The sequence below is a fragment of the Malurus melanocephalus genome, unplaced genomic scaffold (assembly GCF_030028575.1).
Source record: "Malurus melanocephalus ecotype Western Australia unplaced genomic scaffold, MMel_1.1 scaffold_772, whole genome shotgun sequence".
Lineage (NCBI taxonomy): Eukaryota > Metazoa > Chordata > Aves > Passeriformes > Maluridae > Malurus > Malurus melanocephalus.
In genome coordinates, this window is record NW_026624004.1 from 129,949 (window position 1) to 154,492 (window position 24,544).

The 24,544-nt window shown below is 44.5% G+C and overlaps 1 protein-coding gene across 8 annotated transcripts in view; it reads left to right on the plus strand.

Moving 5' to 3' along the window:
- The window catches only part of HMBOX1 (homeobox containing 1), a 100,077-nt gene that overhangs the window by 41,248 nt on the left and 34,285 nt on the right, over positions 1-24,544 (plus strand). For 7 of the 8 annotated variants that reach the window (XM_057385052.1, XM_057385056.1, XM_057385049.1 and 4 more), the window contains exons 3-6: positions 1,406-1,885; positions 3,881-3,966; positions 13,146-13,256; positions 20,966-21,119. In XM_057385052.1, coding sequence (XP_057241035.1) covers positions 1,406-1,885; positions 3,881-3,966; positions 13,146-13,256; positions 20,966-21,119 — 831 coding nt within the window. The remainder of the gene's footprint in view (positions 1-1,405; positions 1,886-3,880; positions 3,967-13,145; positions 13,257-20,965; positions 21,120-24,544) is intronic. The other variant, XM_057385057.1, reaches the window with a different exon arrangement.

Consider the following 24,544-nt stretch of genomic DNA (forward strand, 5'->3'; position numbering starts at 1 on the left):
ACAAACCCGTTCATGGTGTCGTTCTTCAGCCCCAGCTACAGATGTCGAATCATCCTGTGGCTGCTGTTGGGAATTTCTCTTTGCCAGGGCAGAAGTGGACATGAGGAGTCATCCTCAAAGTTTGTGGGGAGGAACATTCAGCCCTGACATCCCAGCCCTCTCCTGGCTTTCACAGGCTCCTTGGAATTGTCCCTTGACTTTCCCTCAGCCATGGTTTGCCCTGGCTCGTAGGGACTCTACATCAACTCTGTCACATYTCCTGGGGTTTGAGTGATCTCCTCCCCCTGCTCTCCTGCAGGAATGGTAATAAACCATTGACTCACGAGAAGATGCCCGAGAAGGATGGAAAATGCCATGTTCTGCTTGCCAAGTTCTGCCTGCCCTCCATCTGCCAGCCCTTCTTCTCAAGATCTGGAGTTCTGAAGGAGGAGATCTTCTTGTTTGTGTGACATTTGGATCTGTAGCCAGGGGACTCAGGAAATAAAAGTGATTAAGGGAGCATACCGTGATTATTTTTTTTTTTTCAGTTCCTTTTCTGGGCTTTGCAGTAAATAGTGTTCATTGTTTTGACACCTTGGGAAGTTTAGGAGTTAAAAATTATTTCGCTGAGCCACCATGGTGATTGAGTCACTTGAGAAGCCAGGTAGCTTCTTTCTCCAAAGCCCCTCTTTGGAGTGGAAAAGGCTGAAGACTTCTTTCTTTAAATGAAAGCTTGGGAGTAATTGGATGTGCTGCWCTTTCCTTGTCAGGGCAGGCAATCTGTGACAACATTCCAGGTTCAAAAGTTCCTAACTTCAGAAATCCAACTTCAGTCAAATCAACTTGGGTCCTACAGGCCACTAGAATTTCCGCTAGGTGGGTTTTTATCTTCCTTTTTTTTTTCAAGGTAGCAACAAAAGTTAGGGCAACTCGAACTCTTTGTAGTTAAGATTTAAAAGAGCTGAGATTCATAAATCTCACATCATAACTGGTTAAAACTTTCCTGGAAAAACTCAGATCTGTGGCCACCACAGAAATGTGGGATTTCTGTCTGGTGGGTGCCTAACAGTGGGCAAAATTCTGTCTGGAAACAAATTGCAGCTTTAATTACTGAACAGCCCTGTAGTCTCTGTAGCAGCAGTTTATCAAATGCAAAAAATGCACAAACTGCAGGGTTGGTGCAGGTGTAGAGAATGMCAGGAGAGGGCCAAAATGCTRTTGGAGTCCTGGAAGGAAAATAAATCCCTCCGCTGTTGGTGACATGGTCATTCATGGCAGGTGTCTAGCTGAGGTGGTTTGGAGGTGGATTTTGGATCTGTCACRTGTGTRTCTTAAAATTTGCACCAAARTTGATCCCTCAGGTGWATAAAATACTTTCAATGTGCCACASAGAACTGTCRAACTGAAATATTTTGTGTTTTTGCAGCCTGCTGGAAACCATGTCTCACTACACGGACGAGCCAAGATTCACCATAGAGCAGATCGACCTCCTGCAGCGCCTGCGACGCACGGGAATGACCAGGCATGAGATCCTGCACGCCCTGGAAACCTTGGACCGCCTGGACCAAGAGCACAGCGACAAATTCGGGAGGAGATCCGGCTACGGCGGCGGCTCCTACGGCAACAGCACCAACAACGTGCCGGCGTCGTCCTCCACGGCCACGGCTTCCACGCAGACGCAGCACTCCGGGATGTCGCCGTCCCCGAGCAACAGTTACGACACCTCCCCGCAGCCTTGCACTACCAATCAGAACGGGAGGGAGAGTAACGAAAGGTTGTCTGCCTTCAACGGGAAGATGTCACCCACCCGCTACCCCCTGGCCAACAGCCTGGCCCAGAGGTCCTACAGCTTTGAGGCTTCCGAGGAGGATTTGGACATCGACGACAAGGTGGAGGAGCTGATGAGGTGAGTGGGAGGCTCTGGGGAAGTGAAAAGTTGGGAGAAGTGCCCCAGCAGTAATGGGTGTGCTGGAAGGGTGCTCAAGTAGGGGTTGGAGGGTGGTAAAATGCTGGGGGAGGTGGTGGATCTGCCATCCCTGGAAGCGTTCAAGGTTCGGTGGGACAACCAAACCGGGTTCAAGGCTCTGAGCAGCCTGGTCTAGTTGAAGRTATCCCTGCTCAGWGCAGTAGGTTTRGACTAAATKACCTTGAARGRTCCCTTCCAMCCMAAGCCATTCCATGAGGGTTTGGTGATGATTATCAGGAGAGCAGGAGCTCTCTCTGKTGACTCCCAAGGGTCACCATCCCAGAAGCTCTCCCCAGCCTTGTGGAGGCAGCCCCTGGCCCTATGTGGGTGTCCCACATGGTTTTTCATTTCTCCCGCTGTACCAAAAATTGGGATTGATGTCAGAGCACTCCTTTTCCACCCTGCTTTTATTCAGGATTCTGATCAATTATCAATTCACATGGCTCTTGTTCCACTGTTCCACACGTGCTGTAATTCCTTCTGTGTAGAGGGAGAGCAGGGAATCCACCTTGGATTAGTCAGTGTTTTCCAGAGCAGGCACATTGCTTGTTTATAGTTTGTGGCAGGGATTTGCAGAGAACTCCAGGAAAATACAAATAATGAATCAGAGGCAGAAGTTTTCAGGGAGAGTCAGCTGGGTGTGGTTTTTTTGGGACTGACCTTCCTTTGCTTTTAGCAGCATTATGGCAAAGATGAAAGGAGGGGATTATAYTCCTGAGGATGAAAGTCAGAATCAGTGGGTTTTGAGAGCAAAATAAAACAAGAGGAAAGGCCAAACGTCCCAAAACAATTTTGGTCACAATGTCGGAATTTTTATTTCCCCCCCAAAACTGCAACATTCCTGAAGTACCTATGAGAGAACTGGGGTCCATAAGCTCCAGGTTGGAAATGTGTTGGAAGTAGTTTGGAGATTTCAGGGCAAGATGCGGCTTTGTGGGGAGAAGATTAGAAATGAGCAGTAAGAAAAGCCAATCAAGCTCGTTTGCTGTTGGTTGTGGCTGATGGGATCGTGCAGGAAAGGGTGAGTACAGCACAGTGCCAAGTTCCCATGGCTCAGGTTTGGGTTCCTGTGCAGTGAATCTCAGGTAAAGCTTTAAGTGCTTATTTAAACTGAAATTACTTTTATTGGCAGGCATATAGAAGATGGGTGTCGGGTACAGAAATCAAAATGAACCCACAGCACAGCATTTATTTTGCATTTACATTTGCAAGCTTGAGTCTRCCTTCAGTGCACCTGGAGCAGGAGGGGAGAAAGGGAAATGACCAAATAAGCCTGATAAAGGCTGGTTTTAATTGCCTGCCCTTCTCAGGAAGGGGGAGAGGAAGAGTGCAAAGAGTGTGGTTATTGCAGTTGAAATTTGCTGTACCTGTGCACCCTCCAGGTTATTTGCTTTTYAGCACAGTTTTAGCCCTTTCTGAACTACCTGTGCAGACAAATGTAAAAATTATACAATAACCCCWGTTCATTCAGTGCAAGCTCTGGATTAAGCAGGGGCTAAAGTTGGGGACAGAGGCTGCAAAATTTCACATCTTTCCTTAGGACTGCTGGAGGAGGCTGGTGTCTGCATATTCATTTGGGTAACTAACCATGCAGCCCCTGCTCTCCTTTATTTTTTATTTTTCTGCCTCGTTTTTTACGAGTGAGGTTTTTATGCTGCTACAAGAGATTTATTCRTCCCTGTGTAATGAAACTTTGTGCATTCCATATGGCAGTGCTGCACCTCGTATGAATTATAGGGGACATGAGTCATCCATTCTCCTGCTCYGGTACTTTGATCAAACGTGACACTTGTGAAAAGAAGTGGCCACCACTGAGGCATTTTGGGCTGTTTCAATGCCAGCCTTCCCCATTCTTTAGCCCCTAAATGAAGGAAATAAAGGTATTTTTTGCATCTTTGGTCTGTCTTTCTTTTTGTGTGTTTTTGTTTTTGGTAGGAGGGACAGCAGTGTGATCAAGGAGGAAATCAAAGCCTTCCTCGCCAACCGGAGGATTTCCCAAGCAGTTGTTGCACAGGTAACAGGTAAGAGCTCGGGGAGTGYTTTCCTAATTTTGGGAATCTCTGTGTCCAAACTGCCTGTGGGAGCACGGTGCAGATSCTGGAATATCACTTGGCTTCCTGCATTGCAGTGCAGATCTGTCAGCTTAGTCATGATAATGTATGCCTTTGATTTAAGACCCATTGTCCTGCACATCATGGAACTTCCCCAGTGAATCACTTCTTCCTTTTTTTTTCTTTTTTTTTTTCCCTGTGGCTTGTGCTGGCAGATTTTATTTTACAGCGTTATAATCAAGCCTGAAGTTCTTATCTTAAAATGAGAACGGTTTTCCTTAATTCTTAAATTGTTTGTTGAGTGAGGCAAATAGATGTGTATCTGCATCTCTGGGTATGGAGAGACAGAGATAATGTGTATTTATATATTAAAATGTATGGAATAGTCAGGAGACACAGCTGTAGTTGGGCTCACTCTAGCCAGGAGTTGGGTGATGAGAGTTAGAAGCTTTGTCCATGCTTTTGAGTCGTAATTAATGAAAATTCAAAAGGGGTTTAAGGGATGAGCAGCCCAGCTGGGATTTTCCCTGGAAGGAGCAGTGGTTTTGGGTGTTTCCAGCCCTGAACCTTGTCTTTCACACCTAGACAGGTGAAAACACTGCAGTGGTGCTGCTCCTACCCCAGGTGTGTTCCCAGGGTTTCACACCGAGAGTCACCGAGTCCTGCTGCCTCTCCGAGGGATGGGGTTGTTTCTCCTCCCCAGGCTGACAGGCCTTGCCAGGAGCAGCAGAGCTGGTGGCAACTTCACAATTATTTTGGTTGGAAAAGCCCTCTGAGAGCATTTAGTGTGACCRCTCCCCCAGCCCTGCCAAGGCCACCTCTGCCCCATGTCCCCAAGGGCCACATCCACAGGCTTTTAAATCCCTCCATGGATGGGGACTCCAGCACTGCTCTGGGCAGCTGTGCCAGGGCTGGACAACCCTTTCCATGAAGGAATTGTTCCCAATATCCAACCTAAACTCTCCCTGGCACAGCCTGAGGCYRTTCCCTCTCCTCCTGTCCCTGTTCCCTGGRRSMRRRSCCSRMCCCCCCKGSYKKCCCCYYCYKKYMRGGRRKTKKKYMRRRSCMMMARGKYYCCCCYKRRYCKCCTTTTSTCCAGGCTGAGCCCCTTTCCCAGCTCCCTCAGCCTCTCCTGGTGCTCCAKYCCCTTCCCCAGCTCYGTTCTCTTCCCTGGACWCRCTCCAGCCCCTCAATRTTTTAGGCTGAAGAYGATAAARTCCAGAAGGCTCAATCCCATGTTATGCCTCTAAGTTTGTTAACTTTTTAACCCAAGCTTGGATCAAAATCTTGAAACAGATAATTTTTGAGCCTCCCTGATGACTGGGAATGCCAAAGCACTAGGAGGGAAGTTGTTCTTTTATGATATTTCCAGCATTTGAATTGTCAGGAGCTCACCTGTCTGCGAGCTCTGGGTTTGGAGATGTGGCAGCAGTTGAGGTGTTTGAGCCGCAGAGCCAGGAATTCCCTCCATGTCTCTAACTCTTCTGTGATCCTGGGCAAAATGACTTGTCCTTCCCTGGATTCAGTTTCATGTAAAAAATCAAGAGATTAACAATTTGTGCAAAAGGAAGGGATGTTTTTGGCCTGATCAGATGTTAGCACTGACACTTCAGAATTAATGTGTAAGTTGAGTTGCTTGAATCGTTGCCTGAACACTGAAATTTGGGTAGTTGGAAGATCACTCTCCTACTTTTGTGTGTTCTTTGCCTGAATATTGTCCTGAAAGAACCCATCTCTGAATTATGGATGGCACCCAGCAAGCCACRCTGGCTTTCCCTGCAAGAAAAGTAATGCACAGAGGGGAAAATTGCACAAAAGGAATCTTTCCAAAAGAAGCCAGYGTGGGTTTTTCTGCTCAGTGGGACTGCCCCGGGTGTGGGGTCATTCAGTCAGAATCACGAACCCAGATCCCAATCTGTATCAGTGAAAGGAGTGGATCTAATGAGAATTATCTGGGTGTCCTGTGTTTGGTACCCTGTAGGAAAGGCAGGACCGGTCCCTTCACACCTGATCTGTTCACCCTTTCCATCCTGAGCCTGTTCCCTTGGATTGGCATTAAGGTGACATTTGACCTTTGGGAGCTCTCCTTGTTCCCTCCTGGGTGTAAATAACACCAAACATCCACTTCAGCCGTGGCTGACTCCATTTCACACCTTCCCACTCACCCCTCCTGCATGACACGAGTGGGATGCTCACAGAAAAACACTGCAGGATGTCACTGGGGGCAGAACCAGGACTGGCYGTGTTTTTGAGCCAAATCCACGGAAAAGCTGTGGATCTTTGTATCTTTGTCACCCTCCCTGTGCCTGGTGAGTGCTCATTGGTGTYAAACACAAACCTGATGTTAAACACTTCCGTGCTGCTCCTAAGGACGTGGTTAAGGCTTATCTGAAAGGAACAGCAAATCTCAAAGAGATGTTTGGAAGGAGCAGATTAAAACTTTCAACCTCTACCAATTCTTTTTATTACTCTCAAAAATTCTCATTTTCCCCTGTCTTTATGACCTTATTTATCCCCATTCTCTAACTTGCCGTGTTCTGCCCTTGGTGYAGAAACCTCTACTGCAACTGTGACCCCTTAAAACTTCCATTTTACATTCTCCTCAGCTTCCTCTCCAAAGTGGGGAGTGCTGAGGAGTGACTGAAATATCTCAGGACACAGATCCAGAGCAGAATCCCAGGTCTCTGCTGAGGCCTGATAAATGTGCCTGACTTGAGGGTTCTTCAMATGTTTCCAACATCSCTTGGAGCTGGGGAAGAGACTCCCAAGGAATGCCTGGAAACCACTTTTGATTCAGTAAAACACCAGTTTGTATAGGCAGAGGCTTTGCRGAGTTTATGATCCCAAATGGTGTCACCTCAGGATTTACAGGCTCGGTCCTACTGGTAAAGGTGTTCTGTAAATAGGGACTTACACAATAGTGGCTTACACTTAATAAATAGAAAAATTAGCTTTTAGTCTTCATCCCTTCTGTCCTGGGAAGAGGCAGGAAAGAAATGAGAAATTTATGGCTGGCTCTGTCTGGGAGAGTGGCTTGGCTTGGATGCCTCTGCTGGCAACTTTTGCTTTCAATCTCTACCAATACTACTCTGAAAAATTCTGTTTCCCCTGTCCTTATGATAAATAATCCCCATTCTGTAACTTGCAGTGTTCTGCCCTTGGTGCAGAAACCTCTACTGCAACTGTGACCCCTGAAAACTTCCATTTTACATTATTTTGCTGATTCTTCAAACTGCACTTCCATTCAGAAACACATTTCTCCTTTTTCCCATTTTAATTCTATCATTGCAAAGCTTAGAGAATCCACATTCCTACAGAGCAGCTCTGCATCAATAAACAGCTTTTCCTCTTGTTTTTCSTGCTGTAGCACAAGGGAAGTGATGGAGAGGGAGGAGGCAGGAGAAGAACACAGAGCTGAAGGTTAAAGCTGTAGAAAAATGTTGAGGCTCTCTTAATCCCTAGAAAATTCCCAGAAATTTTAAAAGTCATTTAGATAATGAATCTGACAGGAAAAAAAATAAACCTGGGAGACATTCTACAGGCTGTGTATGGAGAGGACAGGGTGGGTTGGAAAATAGTAACAGGGTATTAAACGGTGACTTGAAAATAAAGGAACGATTGATAAGAAGCACAAAAACTTAACATTGCACTTATTAATGCTGGTCCTAAAAACAGGAGCTGCTTTTTATAGAAACTTTTTTAATGGTGTCTGTAATAAGATAAACAAGAAGCACTTGGGTTGGGCTCTGTATAAATAATCTCCCACTGATAAGAAAAAATGACAGTATAAACAGGAGCTAATAATAGTTCCTGCGGAATTTCCTATCTTRGTGTTTGGAGCTGCTTTTACCATGGCTGCAGTCTGCTCAGGGCTGGGGGTTCAGCCCCACATGGGGTAGGTGAGTTTATCACCAATTTTTTATCAAATAGAATYAGAAATTGTGTGTTGKGATTGGATTAAATTGCCAAGAATTWACCTGGGYACCAAGTGATGGTCAGAAGGCAAAGGGTGGACAGAGAAATGTCAACTTTTCTCAGAGATGCTGTCTGAGCTTCCCACTGTGGAGAAGTGGAGGGTGGGGGAAATGTTTTCAGGTCTTTCTGTTCCACAGTAAAGGAGAGAGGGAGGTGAATGCAGGGATGARCCCTCTGCAGATGGGCTGAAATGGTTTGATGGATGATGCCTCTGCGAGGTTTGGAAATATTACCTTTGCTGCTTTTTACACATAGGGAGTGAAGGAATTGAAAAAAACAAAACCAACTTTATTTTCATGAGGTTACAGAGCGAAACTTGAATTCAGTTTTCTCAATTCTTCATAACCTAAAAACCAAAGAACTGTTTTAACAACAATAAAATGCAGAGGTCATTTTTTTGTTGTTTTTAAACACACATTGAGCTTTCCAGGGGCAGTTCCTGGTAACCTTCCCAATTATTCTGCTTGTACAACCCAGTCCTGTCCTGCAGTCTCTGCATTAATGGATAGGAGATCTCCAGGACTTGGCTTTGGGTTAAGCTAAACACACGTGCAGTGGAGGGCAGCCTTGGAGCACTGCTGCAAGAAATCACATCCCCAAAGGTTTGGAACCCACAACAGGGATGCTGAGAATTGCCAAAACTTAACTAGTTCCACTGGGATGAGAATTCAGAAAATTACTGAATTACTGATCATCTCAAATGGCATCAAACTGGATTTTGAGAAATATTTTCCTTCYTKKTWTTTTTTTCTATACTCATGACAWCACAGAGCAAGATTTGTTTTCCTACGATTTTGATCTTTGCAGGTTTTCTGTAAACAAGCTTTGCTAATCTCCTTAAATTGATAGATGTCCTTTGCAAGCACTTGTTCTCTGAATCTGGGACTTTGCTTACAAAGTGAAGAATTAAAACACCGTCAGTTACTTTCTTCTCCAGGTCTGACGTATTCCAGGTGCTTCTGAAAACCTCTCYTGAAAGAAACATTAAAGAAATGCAAAGCAGGGCTGCTGAACAAAYCTATCTGTGAAGGTGAAAACCAGTTCCTAAAGAAATGATGAACAGCAGAGTTGAGGGTTAGGAGCAGATTTGAGCTGCACTTAGCAGTGGCCTTCTCTTCATGATRTATTTTGCCATTTATTTGATGTATTTGGAAGGAAAACTCTGTCCTCAAATAGATTGTGAGGAGACAGCAGGGCTGGCCAGGGGAGYGAGCACAGCCTCTGTTTTGTTTATCACTGGGTTTGTGACACGAGAAACTGCAATAATCCTTTGTGGATCCTGCTTTGCTTCGGTGTTTTTGTCAGAAAACCAGCACAAGAAAATAACAGAGTAAGGAGTTTGTGGTGAATTATATACTATGTAGAAATAAAATAAAATAAACTACTAGTAAACTAAGTATAGCAGTTTAAAAATGCAGCTTAAAATGAAGTTTAAAATGCAGCGTGCAATAAAGGTACTTGTGAGTTCAGCCAGCAAAAAAAAATAGTACAACTTAGGATTTTGTGTATATTTTAATGTCTATTTTACTAATTTAATTGGCAGTGGGAGCATACATCCAAGTTCTTTTTTTCAGTCTCTGGAGAAGTAACTCCGAAGTGCTCATTCAGACTTTGAGGAGAGGTCTTCACGTGCTTTTAGTGTGTATGTGAGAGGTTTTGGCCATTTAGAAATTTTGTGTATCTTTTATAGAGCAAAACTGAGACTTTTGGTCACTGTTACTATTTTTTTAATTTTTTTTTTCTATAACTACTCTCCATACCAAGTTGTTGATTTCTGGTCAGGTGCTCAGATTCTTGGGTGCCAAGGATAAATCCCTGCTGGGCCCTTCAGTCCAGCCTGGGTAATTTCTTGGATTTGCYATCRGGATTTGAGAGAGGRAGAGGGGRGTACRTCATGCTAAAGGTGTCCAAAACCAGGGGTTGCTTCTTCTGAGCCCTCCTTGAGGTTCCTGCTTCAGCTGGAGAGTGAATTTCTTCAACACAGCTGGATTTTCCCTACTCCACAGAACTTATTTCATTAATCTACTTCTGGCAGCAGGATGATTTCTTTTTTCCTGCCAGTGCAATTAGGAGGGTCCTGGTGGTTGCTGTCCTGTGAATTGGCTGTGTGGAACCCACTTGAGATACAAAAACTCCGATATGACAATTTGGGGAGTTGGTTTTTTGTTTTTGAAAGGAGTTAAGGGTGAGTTTGGATCCYGCTGCACTGGGATCTGGGAGGTCCTGGATCAATTTTGCTGAAAAACTTTGCATTTTTCTGAAAAACTTGACCTTGGGTTGGTCGAGCTGCTGCAATATATTTTTGAAGCCTCTAAACCATGCTGAGTTATAGATAAAATTTGTGCCTTAAAAACTTAAATTTATGCCTTAAAATTCTGCAGAAGCAGCTTTAGGATCAGTGAGTCACAGGACTGGCTACTGGGGCTGAAAGGCAGCCACAAAAGGATCCTGAGAACTTTGGAAGAGCTTTGGTGCAGTTCAGGACATTGTGACAGTGCAGATTGTGGAAAGAAGATTTTTTTTTTTTTTTTGGAGATGGTGAAACACTGGCACAGGCTGGTCAGGAAGGTGAAACACTGGCACAGGCTGGTCAGGAAGGTGGTCACAACCTTTCAGCTGATCAAGAATGGATCAGGGAGATAGGAAATGGGCAGAGCTATGACCAAAAGCTGAAAGGGCCTTCCCAGACCAGGTTTAGCTGTCACACAAAGTTCTCTGTGAGTGGAGATTCACCAATTTTTTTATCATGGGAAAAGCTACGCAAATGATTTGTATATTCCAATTTTTCTATGCTTTTCTATGAACACCTTGGAAAACAGGTGTTTTTTCACATAACTGTCAAGAACTCTGTGAAGAATGMAATCTAAATGTGAGGAAACCTCAAGTGTTTGTTGCTGCCTCAAGTCCAGTCAATTATTCCACCTTTTTCTGGGTTTTCCAGAATTGTTCTTCCTCAGCACGGAACCCTGAGCCCCATCCCTTCCACTTGTGGCRGACATTTAATCTGTTTTAATTTTTTGAAAGAAAGGTTTGGATCCCACTGCACTGGGATCTGGGAAATACTGGATCAGTTTTCCTGAAAATCTTTTCATGTGACTTTGGGTTGGCCAAGATTTTCCAMTTGTGGCAGACATTTAATCTCAGTTTTTAATTTTTTTTAAGGATAGGTTTGTCCCACTGTGTTGGGATCTGTAAATCCTGGATTAGTTTTCCTGAAAAACTTTCCATGCCAAGATTTTCCGCTTGTGGCAGACATTTAATCTCTGTTTTTAATTTTTATCTACCAGCGCTTTGTGTTTATATCTCAGGTTTTTATCCAGACACTCAGCACACACTAATTCCCTGCAATAAGTGGAAGTGGACCGTAGTAAACAAGTAAATGAGTGGAGCTGTTACCCAGTGATTAATTAATGGGAGCCGGGCAGCCAGAAGCAGTGAGACACAAACCTTTGTGTCCTGCAGCACAGGACWAGAAATGGCTTTTGTAAATCATAATAATGGGTCAAGAGCTGCAAATTTTCAAAACTTGGTCCTTYCACTGGTGATCAGGCATGCAGATGGCAGGATTTCAGCTAGACTGGAGCCTTGTTTTGGGCCAGAGGATGTTATCAGCTTACGCTGCCTTCTTTTGGTATTAACTTGTGTGCTTCCACAGTTACTGGATGTAAACTTGGCATGGTCTGAGGGCYGTGTTTGCTCGAATAATTGCACTTCCCCACTAGTATAAACTCAGTTTTAGATCCCACTGTGGGCCCTGGGGGTAGGCAGCTCTTGGCTGTCCCAGCTGTTCCTGAACTCTCCCAGCTGAAATCTCTGGGAATGGGGTTTAGAAAAACCAGAATCTGTTTTGTGAGCACTGCTCCGTTGAACAAAACACACCCATTGCTTTCCCCCAGGACAATTCAAACTTCACAGCTTCCAGAATTCTGTTTGAGGAAGGACAATTAACAGTACAAACCCTATGATTTTAAAAATATGGTCGTAGTAAACCCACCTGAGAGTCAAGCTGAGACATTCTGCAGTTAACTGCCTTCAACACTGAAAAAAAACCACCATAAACCCCCATATAAGAAGTGGTAAAACTACAAGGTTTTTTTTTTTTTTTGAGTTAAATATGATTATGAGAGCTTGTAAAGGCTTGATGCATCTCTGGAGGGGGAGAGTTTGGTTTCTGTGTGCTCACCAACCTCTACCTGCCCGGCTGCTGTCACCGAGCAGGTGGTGGCACAGGTGGTGTTGGCGGWATATTGGTACTTGGAGCACCTCCTAAAACTTCACTTCTCGGGAGAGTTTGGATGTTGTTAACCTGTTCTGATGGCTGCAGGGCTCGTGGAAGGCACAGGGAGTTCTGAAGTACCTCTTCAGGTACTCAGCAAACTCTGCATTTTTTATGTTTTCAGATGAACCTATTGCTCACCCCTTTGTGTGCTTCTAAACCTTTTGTTTTACTCAATTCCTCTCCTGATCGGTTTTTCCCCTCCCTGCATTGATCCTTCATTCACAGTCACACTTTGGAAATAACTCTATTAATTCTAGAAGTTTTTTCCCCTTTTTTGCTGTTTTCTTACAAGTCTTGCTTTTAAAACTGGAGCATTTTGTCCCTGATCATGCCTGGGTGCCTCGAGCTTGGCTCCCGCTTTGCTGACAGGCAGCTGCCTTTTCTGGTTTGTTTTGTGGCCGTTGTTACAGCTGCTGACAGTTGGTTTACTCCATTTCTGGGCTGATTTGATCCCTATCACATTAACTGTTTTCTGTGTTTATCTCCCTTCTTATTCAAGCATTRGATGATAAGGATTTCCTAACAACCATTATTTATATACAATAGTGGGGAAGGGACTTGTTCCCRTTTCACAGATGAAGAAGTTCAGGAATCATGGAAGTTGTGGACAATTCAAGTCAGTGATAACTTGGGCTCCCCAGTTTTTATCCTCTTTGCTTTGGGCTGATCATGCAAATTCCAGGGTGTGCTTTGAGTAAGGCTGAGCATAACCCCAGGAGAAATTCAGGCAGTTTGGGATGGAGCTTCACCCTGCTTTTTCTGGGATTGAAGCATCACAATTCCTGGGTTTTGTAACTCCTTTTATCAGCATATAAACCACTTTAAAATGCCTGGTAAAGAAGAACTTTTCTCTTTCTCTGTTCTTTTTTTTTTGTTCTGTTCTGGTTTTTCACAGGTATCAGTCAGAGCCGGATCTCCCATTGGCTGTTGCAGCAGGGATCGGACCTGAGTGAACAAAAGAAAAGGGCATTTTACAGATGGTACCAGCTTGAGAAGACAAATCCTGGTAAACAAATGCAGCCTAAACCTCTCCTGCTGTTTATTTATGGCATAAAAGCCTTTTGTCAYTGTTGTTTATTAGCACTGATAATTCAGTTCTGGGTTTGGGCTTCTATGAAGGTTCTCCCTCTCACCAGGTTGATTTTTAGGAGGGTAGGAACAAATCACCAGGTTAATTTTTAGGAGGGTAGGAATAAATCACCAGGCTGATTTTTAGGAGGATAGGAACAAATCAGTACTTTTTAGGACAGTAGGAACATATCACCAGGTTAATTTTTAGGGGGTAGGAGCAAATCACCAGGTTAATTTTTAGGAGGATCAGAACAAATCACCAGGTTGATTTTTAGGAAGATAGGAATAAATCAGTAATTTTTAGGAGGTAGGAGCAAATCACCAGGTTAGTTTTTAGGAGGTAGGAACAAATCACCAGGTTAATTTTTAGGGCATTAGGAACAAATCACCAGGTTAGTTTTTAGGAGGTCAGAACAAATCACCAGGTTAATTTTTAGGGCATTAGGAATAAATCACCATGTTAATTTTTCGGAGGTCAGAACAAATCACCAGGTTAATTTTTAGGAGGGTAGGAACAAATCTGCTTTTTGTTTTGCAGCAAATGGTGCAGAGCTGCCTCATCCAGATCTGTCTGTCCAGCTCCTCGGGCACTGATCCCTGGGATCCCTCACTCACCCCTCACTCAAATCTGGGAATCAGAAGCAGCCAGTGAAGCTGCAGTCAGTTAACCTGAAATATCAGCTGAGGCTCTCCAGAAAGAACAARCAGAAACCATTAATAATGGCTGTATAATATGAAATTGAAGCAAAAAACCCACACAGTTCAGCAGAGAGGATCTTCAGAGTGTTTTGGGTTGGATCTCGTGGATGGGATGTTGATACTGACAGTGATAAGCTGGAGATGTGGCTTTCAAATCCCACCTGCTTCTCCAAATCTCAAAATAGATCTTGAATACAAAAAGAGAAGTAAAGCTCCTCATTATCTTTAACTAACCAGCAATCTTCAAAATCACAGTTGAATTAATTTCTTCGCATTGTTCTTCTCCATAGATTTTGTTTGACCACAGTTTCTATTTTTCCCTTTTAACAGTTTCATTGTAAAGATCAAAATATTTATGTTTAATTTCCTTTAAACAATRGCTTGATTAAATTAACTGTATAATTGTTTTAAGGAATTTAAAACTCAGGCTCTCTAATGTGTACTTGGCTTCAATATCCAGAATTTGATTAAGAAAAATTCCAGTGGAAACAGAGCCTCAAAACTTGCTCTTTGTGTATAAGCTGAAAATCAAGAGGYTCCAGCTGACAGTTGGCCTGAGAATAATTCAGATTTAAGATGKGTGGGTTCAGAGGGATGGCTGAGCCTGTTTTTTCCTGTTAATCATCTTAAGATGTCGATTCTTCTTTTTCTTCAAGTCGTYTTAAAGAATAAAAGTGCCAAGGAGCCTTGATTCTTGCACTGGCTGGAATTGTGGTGCTGAGGATCAGCMGAGTTCCTGGGTACAACCACCCAGTGTCATCTTGGGAAGGCTCAGGTTTTACCCTACAGAGTAACCCTCAGGCATTTCCCTTTGATGGAAAATGTTGCCTGCAAAGTAATGGAGAAAACTCAAAAGTTTTTGGAAGGTGTAAAACCCACCCAAACCCTCTCCACATGAAACCTGTTGTGTGGATCTTTCCCAGCTCTGTGTCCTCTTTCCAGCATCACATGGAGCTGTGTAGAAAACAGTGTTTTATGCTATTAAAAGAAGCCTGGTTGAGCTTAGCACTAAAATATTTTAATTCTTCCTCTTTACCTTCTTTTTTCCCCATATCCACCAGCTCACATCTCATTTTTCCTTTAGTGTCTGAGGAAGGAAGATTTTCCACACCAAAAATTATGGCTGAAATTGAAATGAATCTACGTTAACTCTGCTTTGCTTTAGGCTTGGAAAAACTCCTTGAAGAGTGGTTGTTTGAGTGTAACCTTCTTCCCAGTAAGAGATCTTAAACAGCATTTTCAAGGAGTGTAAAAGGCAAATTGTTTCCTCTCCCTAAGCCAAGGGACTATTTGGATGCACTTAAATTCCTTTTAGAACCAAATAGTGTTGGGTTTCTTTTTACAGGCTGAGGTAGAGGGAGGAACCTGAAAAAAAAAACCCAGGAAAATCTACCTGAGGAAAATGGGGTTGTATTTATTTATTCATTGGAGGATAATCCATTGCTTTGAATTMTTGCCATCTACTATATTGCAGGTCAGGCCAGGTAGCCAAGAATAATTAACGTGGGTAGGAGCAAATGTGCAAAGGGAGGTACCAGCCTTGTCCAGAGAATCCTGGATTTAAATCCCTGTTACAAAACCAGTCTGGAGATGAAGTTTGGGTGCTGCTTAGAGTATCCTGTGATTAGCAGGCAGAGTAGCTGYTCTGCTCTCCTTCTTAGAGGCAGAAAATGAGGAAATCAGTGGAGMTCCCTGCCATGTGCCCTAAAAAGTGATGCCATCACTGTAGGGTGTAAAGATTGTCCTTCTTGGAAGAAATCGAGAGCTGAAATGACTGCAGTGTGTTTTTTCCAGCTGCTCACTTACAGAGAGRTGGCATTTGGCTTCCTGTTCTCAGAAATCCCATCTTGTTGGATTCCAGGTGCTGGGAAGGAAATCTSAATCCTTGGAGTGACAGGGTCAGGTCTCTGTGAAGGAGCACCTGCAGGTGCAAAGTGAGGCCTTTGGAACTATCAATTCCCCAATTTCTACAATTTTTTATCTTGAAAAACTCCATCTTCGGAGTAAACCAAATTTTTGGTGAATTTTTGTAGTTAGGTAAAGAAAACTTAAAATTGGAACAGTTTTGAAGGACGGAGAGAGCAGATATGATCAGTTTCTAAACTGTGAAGGGGGAATAGTTTGTGTGGAAAAAACTGGGGATCTCTGGCAGATCTGCAGTTTTCTCTCGGCCTGCCCTTTTATCTGTACAATTTACAAAATTCACCTTTTCTCTCCCTTTTCCATCTGCTGGATCCAGGTGAGACCCTTTCCTGTGGGTGACATCCCTGCCTTGCCTTCACAGCAGGGCCTGTCTTTCGCTCTGCTTCTAACAGCAAATGCTGAATTACAAATATATCAACAGAGATTTATTTAAATTTTTTTTTTTCTCAAATACATAGTGTAGCTGTATAATGCTTTAAGTCATCCACAAGCAGTCCTGCATCTGCCAACCACGGAACTTAGTATTGGGAGCTTTAGGGCAATTTTAGGGCATTGCTGCTGTTCAAATGCTGGTTCTGAATCAGCAGTTCCATCACTTCCATTCTTTCCCAGCTGGCTTTGAGCTCTTGGATGTGCTGTTAGTTATTTTTTGGGTTCAATTGCTGGTTTCCTGGGCATTTTTTGCATTTCTCCTGCCCTCGCTGGTGGGTGTTCAGACAGCACCAGGCTGGAAGGTTGCAAAAGAGACTTGAATTCTTATGGARCAGGAAATAAACAGCCACTTGTCCTGCTGCATGCAATAATCTTGCTCAAAAAAAATGTCTTCATCAACATTTTCATGGCAGGAGTGATGTCAGAGTTAATGGCAATGCTGTGAATTCCAACTACTGATCGTAAATTTTTCTGGAAGGAGTTGCCAGTTAGGGTGAAAGGCAGTTTTTTTGTTGGAAGGAAGAAGTCAATGCTAAATGCTGGTGTTTAAAAAGTCTTTAATCCAATTAATAGGGATGCCTTTCATTTAGATGGAGCTTTTTCCACACAGGCTCATTTTCCTGTGTTTTGTGGAGCACTTGAGAGCATTTTGGCAACAGAGAAATCCTGTAATGTTCTGATTTTTTTGTTCAGAGCCCACAGGTTTTAGATAAATAAATATTTCATTTTCATATTTATTTTTAAATTGGTAGCTRTTGGCCTGATTAGTTTCCCTGTCACTGGGTTTTGGGTGATGTGGGAAGTTTGTTATGGAGTAACTTCAGCTCTGAAGTTGGCACCCAGAAATGATTTGTTAAAGTTACAGTTGGACACAGTCTGCTTCCATTTAGGCTGAGTATTTATTTCTGCCAGTCCTCTCTAATGGGAAGGCAGCTGTGGTCACCTTGGAGAGAGCCATGGGCTCTTCCTCCTTGAACAAAAGGGAGAATGAAAGGGAGTTATTATCGAGATGGAGCAGCTCTTTTGTTATTCCTGCAGTGTTTCTTGTTTAGCTGTGAAAGAAAAGCCAACCAGGAATCAGGGGCTGGCTCAAACCATGAGGTTTGCCCTGGGAAGGGATTTTTGGGGATGTGCTGTTCCCCAGAGCTGCAGAGCAARCTGTCCCCGCTCTGCTTCTTCTGATCATCTCCCTGAGCTCTGGAGGGAACCTCCTGCTGCTGCTGCTGMTGMTGATTTCAGTGCAGCCCGGCTCACCCTGACCCAGAGGTGTTCATGGTGTGATCTGGGAGCAGCCTGGCTCAAAATGCAGTGAGACAGCTGTTCTTACCAGGATCGTGGGCTGCAGGTACTTGCTGCACAGAAAAACTTGCCAGGAAATTATTCCTTGGAGCTGGGAGAGCTCTGAGGCTTTCTGTAACCATTCCTGTCTCAACCCTGGGATGAGGAGCAGCAAATGCTCTCAGAGCATCTCTAAGGATTTTAGAAGTTAACTTCTGAGTTCTAAAGAAATGGAGCTGGGTTGTGAGAAAATGGGGATGGAGCGYTGGAACAGAATAAACGGGACAGGTGCTCTGTGGAGAGAGGGGGAGGAGGAAAAGCTCCACAATTTCCTTATCAAATGTGCTTATCATAAATGATAAATTTGGGTTCGAAATCATCCCATCCCACCCCCTGCCATGGGCAGGGACACTTTGCACTATCCCAGGGTGCTCCCTTCCTTCAGGATGGGGTCTGGGATTGCAGTCCCTGGCCAGGAGGGATTTTGGGCGTGAAGAGAGCTGCATTCCAGCTGGAGAGCACCACTCCTTCCTCCTCCTCCCCAAACCCTCCCTCAGCATCCTCAGTCACACAAAAAATTCTCAGTGAAGCCCCAGAGCTGTAGGAAAAGGTGCTGAGTGCTGGCAGGGAGTGGGAAATGTCTCTTTTCATTTGTGTCTGTGAAAGGMGCTCTTCCCAGGCGGTTCACCTCTGCACCCCTCCGAGGTGTCTCGCCGTTTGATGCGCGCGCTGAAAAACCTCGCGCTGCGCTTTCTCCGYTCCKTCTGCTCRGGAGAGAAGTTCCACTGCTCCTTAAAAGSTGWTTGAGGGCTTTATAAAAAGAATCTGAACTGGTGGCTAAGATGGAGCTTGCTGAGTTCTAAAGGAGTGGAGCTGGGTGGTGAGAAGATGGGGATGGAGAGTTGGAACGGCAGAATAAACGGGATCCCTGGGTGCTCACTGGAGAGAGGAGGAAGAGGAAGAGCTCCATTTGATTTCCTTATCAAATGTGCTTATCATAAATAATAAATTTGGGTTCAAAATCATCCTATCCCACCTCTGCCAAGGGCAGGGACACTACCCATTATCCCAGGGTGCTCCCAGCCCTTTCCAGCCTGGCCTTGGGCACTTCCAGGGATCCAGGGGCAGCCACAGCTTCTCTGGGAATTCCAGCCCAGCCCCTCACCACCCTCCCAAGGAACAATCCCTTCCCAATATCCCATCCATCCCTGCCCTCTGTCAGCTTGAAGCCACTCCCTGTCAGTTTGAAGCCACTCCCTGTGTCCTGTTCCTCCATCCCTTGTCCCCAGTCCCTCTCCAGCTCTCCTGGAGCCCCTTTAGGCACAGGAAGGGCCCTTAGAACATCCCATATCCCCTTTTTCCCACACATTCATCCAAGCCCATGTTGGGCCTCTTTATGCATTCAGCTCCTCCTCTCCTGCTGAGAGGGGGGCACTTGCTTGGAATTCTCTGCATATTCCTCTCTTATCTGCTGCTGATATTGATGTTACCCCATAGAAAAGAGAAATGGCTAAATTGATCTAGGAAGGCTACTAAAACAAAAAATAAACCTGTATTATATTCAGTATGTGAACATACCTGTGGCAGCAGCAGAAAATTTATGCTTTCAATGCAGATTTTTTTTTTTCAACCTTTGTCTGAAAAATCTCGGGCACGTTTAATGGAAGGACTCTGCATCTCTTACCTTGATCTGAGGCATCACTGATACTCCTGTAAAATAAAATAAAGCATGTTGCAAAGAGAATGCAGGGAAGGTGAATTCTTTTCCTGTTCTTTCCTGTCTCTTTTTAAAATTTTAGGGTTTTTTTAAGTTTTGGAAGTGTATTTAAAACCTGGCACCTCCATAGCCACCCAGCCCCCTAAACTGTGCAGGGAGCAGAGASACTCGATAAGGAGCTTTCCTTGAAACGGCCTCGCAGTAAATTGGCACTATAGGAAATATTTCATGTTTCAATGGAAACGAGTAATCTGTGGAGGCTCCTTAGCTGGGAATTAGGAAGAGGCACCGTGCCTCGTGTGTGCGAGGCAGAGATTGTGGGCTTCACTTCCTACTGACTCCTCCTGGGGAACGGCTGGAAATTATTTTGGGCTCCACCACCTAACACAGATGCAGGARGGAAAAGGCTCCGTGTGCATTTCTGGAAAGGAACGTGGCCAAGTGCCTAAATAGCTGATTTCTTGCTTTTTAGCTGGAGGATTTTGTTTGTTGGTTAAACTCTTGGGTTCCCCTGACCCTTTTCTTAGAGGAGCAGTGTTGTTTCACTAACACTGTGTGTTTTGATGATTAAATGCCAATTATTCTGAGTGAGCCTGAGCACCCAGAGGGGTTTGCTGAGTGTGYCCAGCAGTGTGAGCAGGGCTGCTGCTTCTCCTGGGTCTGTGCAGGAATTCCAGTGGAGCTCAGGGTGCTTGTGAGATACAAGTAGTGATTTATCCTTTTTTCTTTTTTTTTTTTTCTTTTGCACACAAGAACAGCTTTTTCATCCTTGGGGGGAAAGTCACTGAGCACAAAGGTGTCCTTCAGAACATACTCTGTGTCCTTGTGTCCTATCCCAGGTTCCATCCTCACCAAGGGATGGAGGAAAGATCGATCTCCCAGAGTGTCTTGATTTATCTTGATTTATGAACTGAGAGGCTGTTGTGGAAAGGATCAGGGGTAACTTTCAAAGGGGCCTTTCCTGAAGGCATTTTGCCAAATCCTGTCTCGTGCCTGACACTCTCCAGCTCAGACTCATGGAAAGGAGAGTTATACCCACAGAAGGGGAGCAGGAGAGGATTTAATCTGCTCTCAGTGACTTTTTCAGGCAGCCTGGCACTGGTGAGCCCATGTTTGCACAGGGGGTGTTCCTRTTGCTGGAGCTGCTTCAGGTATTTCCTCAGCTCTTCAGACACACTGAAACACCTTTGGTATAAATTCCCATTTTGCTTTCTGACACTGCTGCATCATTGAATACAAACTGCTGTTTCCCATTTAGTGACAGCTGAGGTGGCAGCACAACCCAAATAWATCCCAGCTGGGGCACAGCTCACCCTTTCTGTGTGATCCTTTTCCTCTTGACCAAGACAGGACAGATTTTCCAAAGTGCCCATCATCTCCTTAGTTTTCTGTGGCCATCCCCTTCCCCCTTGGAGCTTGGGAGCAGGAATTCCAGCTGGCTTTGTGCTTCTTTGAGGTATCTTTGAAAACACTTTATTTTTTTTTTTAGTTTGAACAGTTCCATCACCTGTCTTGTCTTTTTTTTGCGAGCAGGAGTGAGAGGATGGGCCTGACTTTTAAAAGAAAGGGAAAAAAAAAGTGTTTGTTCTCCTTAGGGGCCACGCTAAGCATGAGACCCGCTCCCATCCCCATCGAAGAGCCCGAATGGAGACAGACGCCTCCCCCAGTCACAGCTACCTCGGGGACCTTCAGACTACGGCGAGGCAGTCGCTTCACGTGGAGAAAGGAGTGCCTGGCTGTCATGGAGAGGTACGTGGTGGCTTTTTGGGGGGTTTTGGAGATGTGGTTTTGAAGCCAAGAGGAGGCTCTTTTTTTCTGCTTTGGTTGTTTTCATGGATGTGCTGTAGCCTCGTTCAAATCTGTGATGATTTGGTTCTTGATGATGGAGGAGGGTCCAGACTCTCCTGTTTTGCTCTTGTGTTGTTTAAAAGGTTGTAACACTGCTCTGGACAATATCTGTTAATTTTGTATCCCCCAGGACATGATGTCCTTAGCTCAGTCTGAGAGCGTTGGTGTTCAGCTCTTCCTTTGTTTTTGCAGAAACTTTTCCACTTACGCAGATCCAGGCTCTCCTGGGGTCCTGCAAGCTCTTCACATTCTGCATTTCTCCTTCCCCACTTCTCTGACTTGTCCCCTGGTGCTTTTTTATAGTRGATACCAACATTAAAACCAGGACTCTTCAGGATGCAGAACTTTGCCTAACAAGCAGCAGATTCCTKGTCCAAAAAGGCTCTTAGAACCCTTTTACAAGAGCTGGGAGCAGCCCAGAGCAAAGTGGATCTTTCAAATCCATCTACAGAGTGGCAGGTGATGGTTAGAGCTCCCAGCTCTGCTCTCTGAGTGTGCTCTGCCTTYCCCTCTGCTTACAGGAACCTTTTTTTGTGGATAATGTTCAGTAAAAAGACACTGGTGAACTTGGGTGTAGTTTAGGGATGAATGTTGTTTTCTGTCCAGGGCTGAATGGCTGGGAGGAGTTTTTTTCCCCTCTGAGAGCATGAGGAGCCTCCTTTCCATGGCAGGAATGTGAGTGCTGTGCTCCCCCCTGGTCTGCAGCCTCAGCCAGCAGATTTGTACGATGTGCTTTTACCATTTTATTAATGCTTCCATTTCCTCTGGCTTGCACAGGGGTTTGGGGATCTGATTAGGAGCAGGAGAGCATCTTTAGGCTGAGCTGAGACTAAAATCCTGATCTCCCTCAGGAACTCGAGCTGGACACACTTTGGTGTCTTTGCAGCACTGGAACCAGTAACTTCAGTGTTTGTTTCCCTGTTCTGGCCTGGCACTGCACTGATGTTTTTGGCTTTGAGTGGATGTTTCCTCAGAGGAAATCATGTAAATGTTTGAAATCTGCTTTGTTAGACCCTACTAATGCAGAGTGCTGTGATCTGATAGTGTAGGGACCTGTGGTTTTCTGCTGTCCAAGGGGCAGGACAGGATCTTGAGCACTTAGAAATGTCCTGGTGGCAGGTACAGGACAGAACCACCACCATCTCCTGATCAACCCTCTGTGTGTGAAATGCTTATTTGGAGTGGAATTGGAGCTCTTGGGGCATGGCTGCTGTTCTTGGTTTCTGCTGCCCCAAGTGCAGTAACTGCTGTCATTTGCTGTTTGAACCCTGATTGTGCCTCAGAACGAGCCACCCTTTCCTCACCCACCTCTCCCCTCAAGCCATTCTCTGCTGGGACACCTAAAAGTTGCAAAACCTGTGGTGTTTTGGTGGATCTGTTAGAAATCTGTGAGATTTGGGTTTGGATGTTGAAAGAAGCAAGTTGGTGTTGACACTGGACACCACCCMGTTGTGAATGTAGATCCATAATCACTCGATCTAATTTTTTATTAAATTCTTCTTCTTTGTTATCTTTGGATTTGTTCTCTGTGTCCTGTGCTCTGGAAGGTCTTTGCTGCTGGGATTTTCTCTTTATTCTGYCACATTGCCTTAATCCTGGCTTAAATATTAATTTGCCAAACCCTTGGYTAGGTCAGTGTGAGTGCTGGGTTTCACAGCTTCATGTGGGATTCTGGAAAGCAAATCTGAGGGGTTTTACTCGAGGTGAGAACACACTAAAAGTGTTGTGTGACAATAAAACCACCCCATAAAGCCAGCTGGGAATATGGCTGTTTAACTGTTGGGCTTTAATAGGCCTGGTTGAGCTGTAAGGATGAGCTGTTTTATGGGACAAGTTTTGAAAGAGTGGCAGGAAAAYGCTCTTCTGGGAGCCCTTGGAATAAAATCCCGAATTTCACTTACAAGTCCCTGGAGTTTTTTAGGCTTGTCTGTGATTTGACTCGTAACAGCAGCAGGGTGAAGGGAACCAGACCCCTCTGGCCTGAGCAGATGAGGTTCCCTGGATGCCCCAGGGTCAGGAATAAGCATTTGGCCACAAAAATGGTGTTTGGTATTGCCTGTGGGTGGGTACTGTTTGCCTGGTGATTTGCATTTCCTGTCCAGGATGAAATTTGGGCTCTGAGTAGAGGATCTCAGTTTCCTGGGCTGTTTTCCCTGATGAAATTCAACTTTCAGGGCATTGTGTTTGTGTRTCCTGCAGCTGCTGGCTCCCACATTGGTGCACACAAGGGTTTAAGGCACTTGGCTTTGAGCTGCTGCTCTGGAAACCTCGGTGAAATTCTCATTCTTTTAGGCTGAGACCTCTCCAGACCTCTCCACTGTGCCAGAGATGTTTCTTGTCTGATGGAAATAGCAGCCAATTCTGACTGGCTCAGGAAAAATAAATCCTTTTTATTGCAGAAGGTAATTCTACCCACTGATGCAGTCAGAGGAGGGCTCTGTGCACCTTCCTCTCTGGCTGCCTCCTGCACTTAGAACTAACTCTGGTGGTTTAATTTAAAGCTTGAAGATCAGAGGGTGGAACCCAGACCGTAGTGGAACCTCTGAAAAACTCCTCTTTATTTTTAAAATGCTGCTGTGGTGCTGCATAAACATTTTTTGTGTGAGGATGAGGTTGTTGACCTGCTCTGTTCCTTAATTGTGCCCCCTGCTTTTGCTTTTGTCTTGGATTCAGTTGGTAAAAATTGGAGTTGCTAAAAGTCCGTGTGTCAAACCAGCTGAGAGCACTTCAGGGGAAGAATCTGAATGTGACTGCAAAAATCAGAGGGATTTGCATCTTAGGGGCAGGCTCTACATTGCAGATGCACAGCACCAGTCAGGATTTGCTCTAAGAACTAAACGAGAAGGGTGAGAGTTGAAGGGGTAGTTTAGATTTAAATCAACAAAAATCAACTAAATAATGCAATTAATTATTATTATTATTATTAATTATTATGGTGCCAACCTGAAAGAATGAAGATTAGACTTAGGGCCACATCCTGAAATGTACCTAAGGGTCTGAACACAGGGTATGTGTATTAAAGGAACTAATTGGTTTGTACTGGATTTCCAGGATGCTGCTTGTGGTTTCTGTAATTCAATTCTCCAGCCTTTACTGCTTTTTTGGAATCCTCCCAGGGTAGTTTATTAAGCCCCGGTCTTAGATTTTTTGGACAATAGATTCAGATCTCTTCATCCCTTCATTTTTTTTTATTTTTTTTTTTAGATATGTCTCTGAATATTTATGCTCTGAAGGTTAAGAGGAGCAATAGTTCCAGAAAGTAAAGTTCTATATTTAACTGCAGACTAGGTGTGGTTCAGACAACTGCAGTGCTACTGATGCCAACC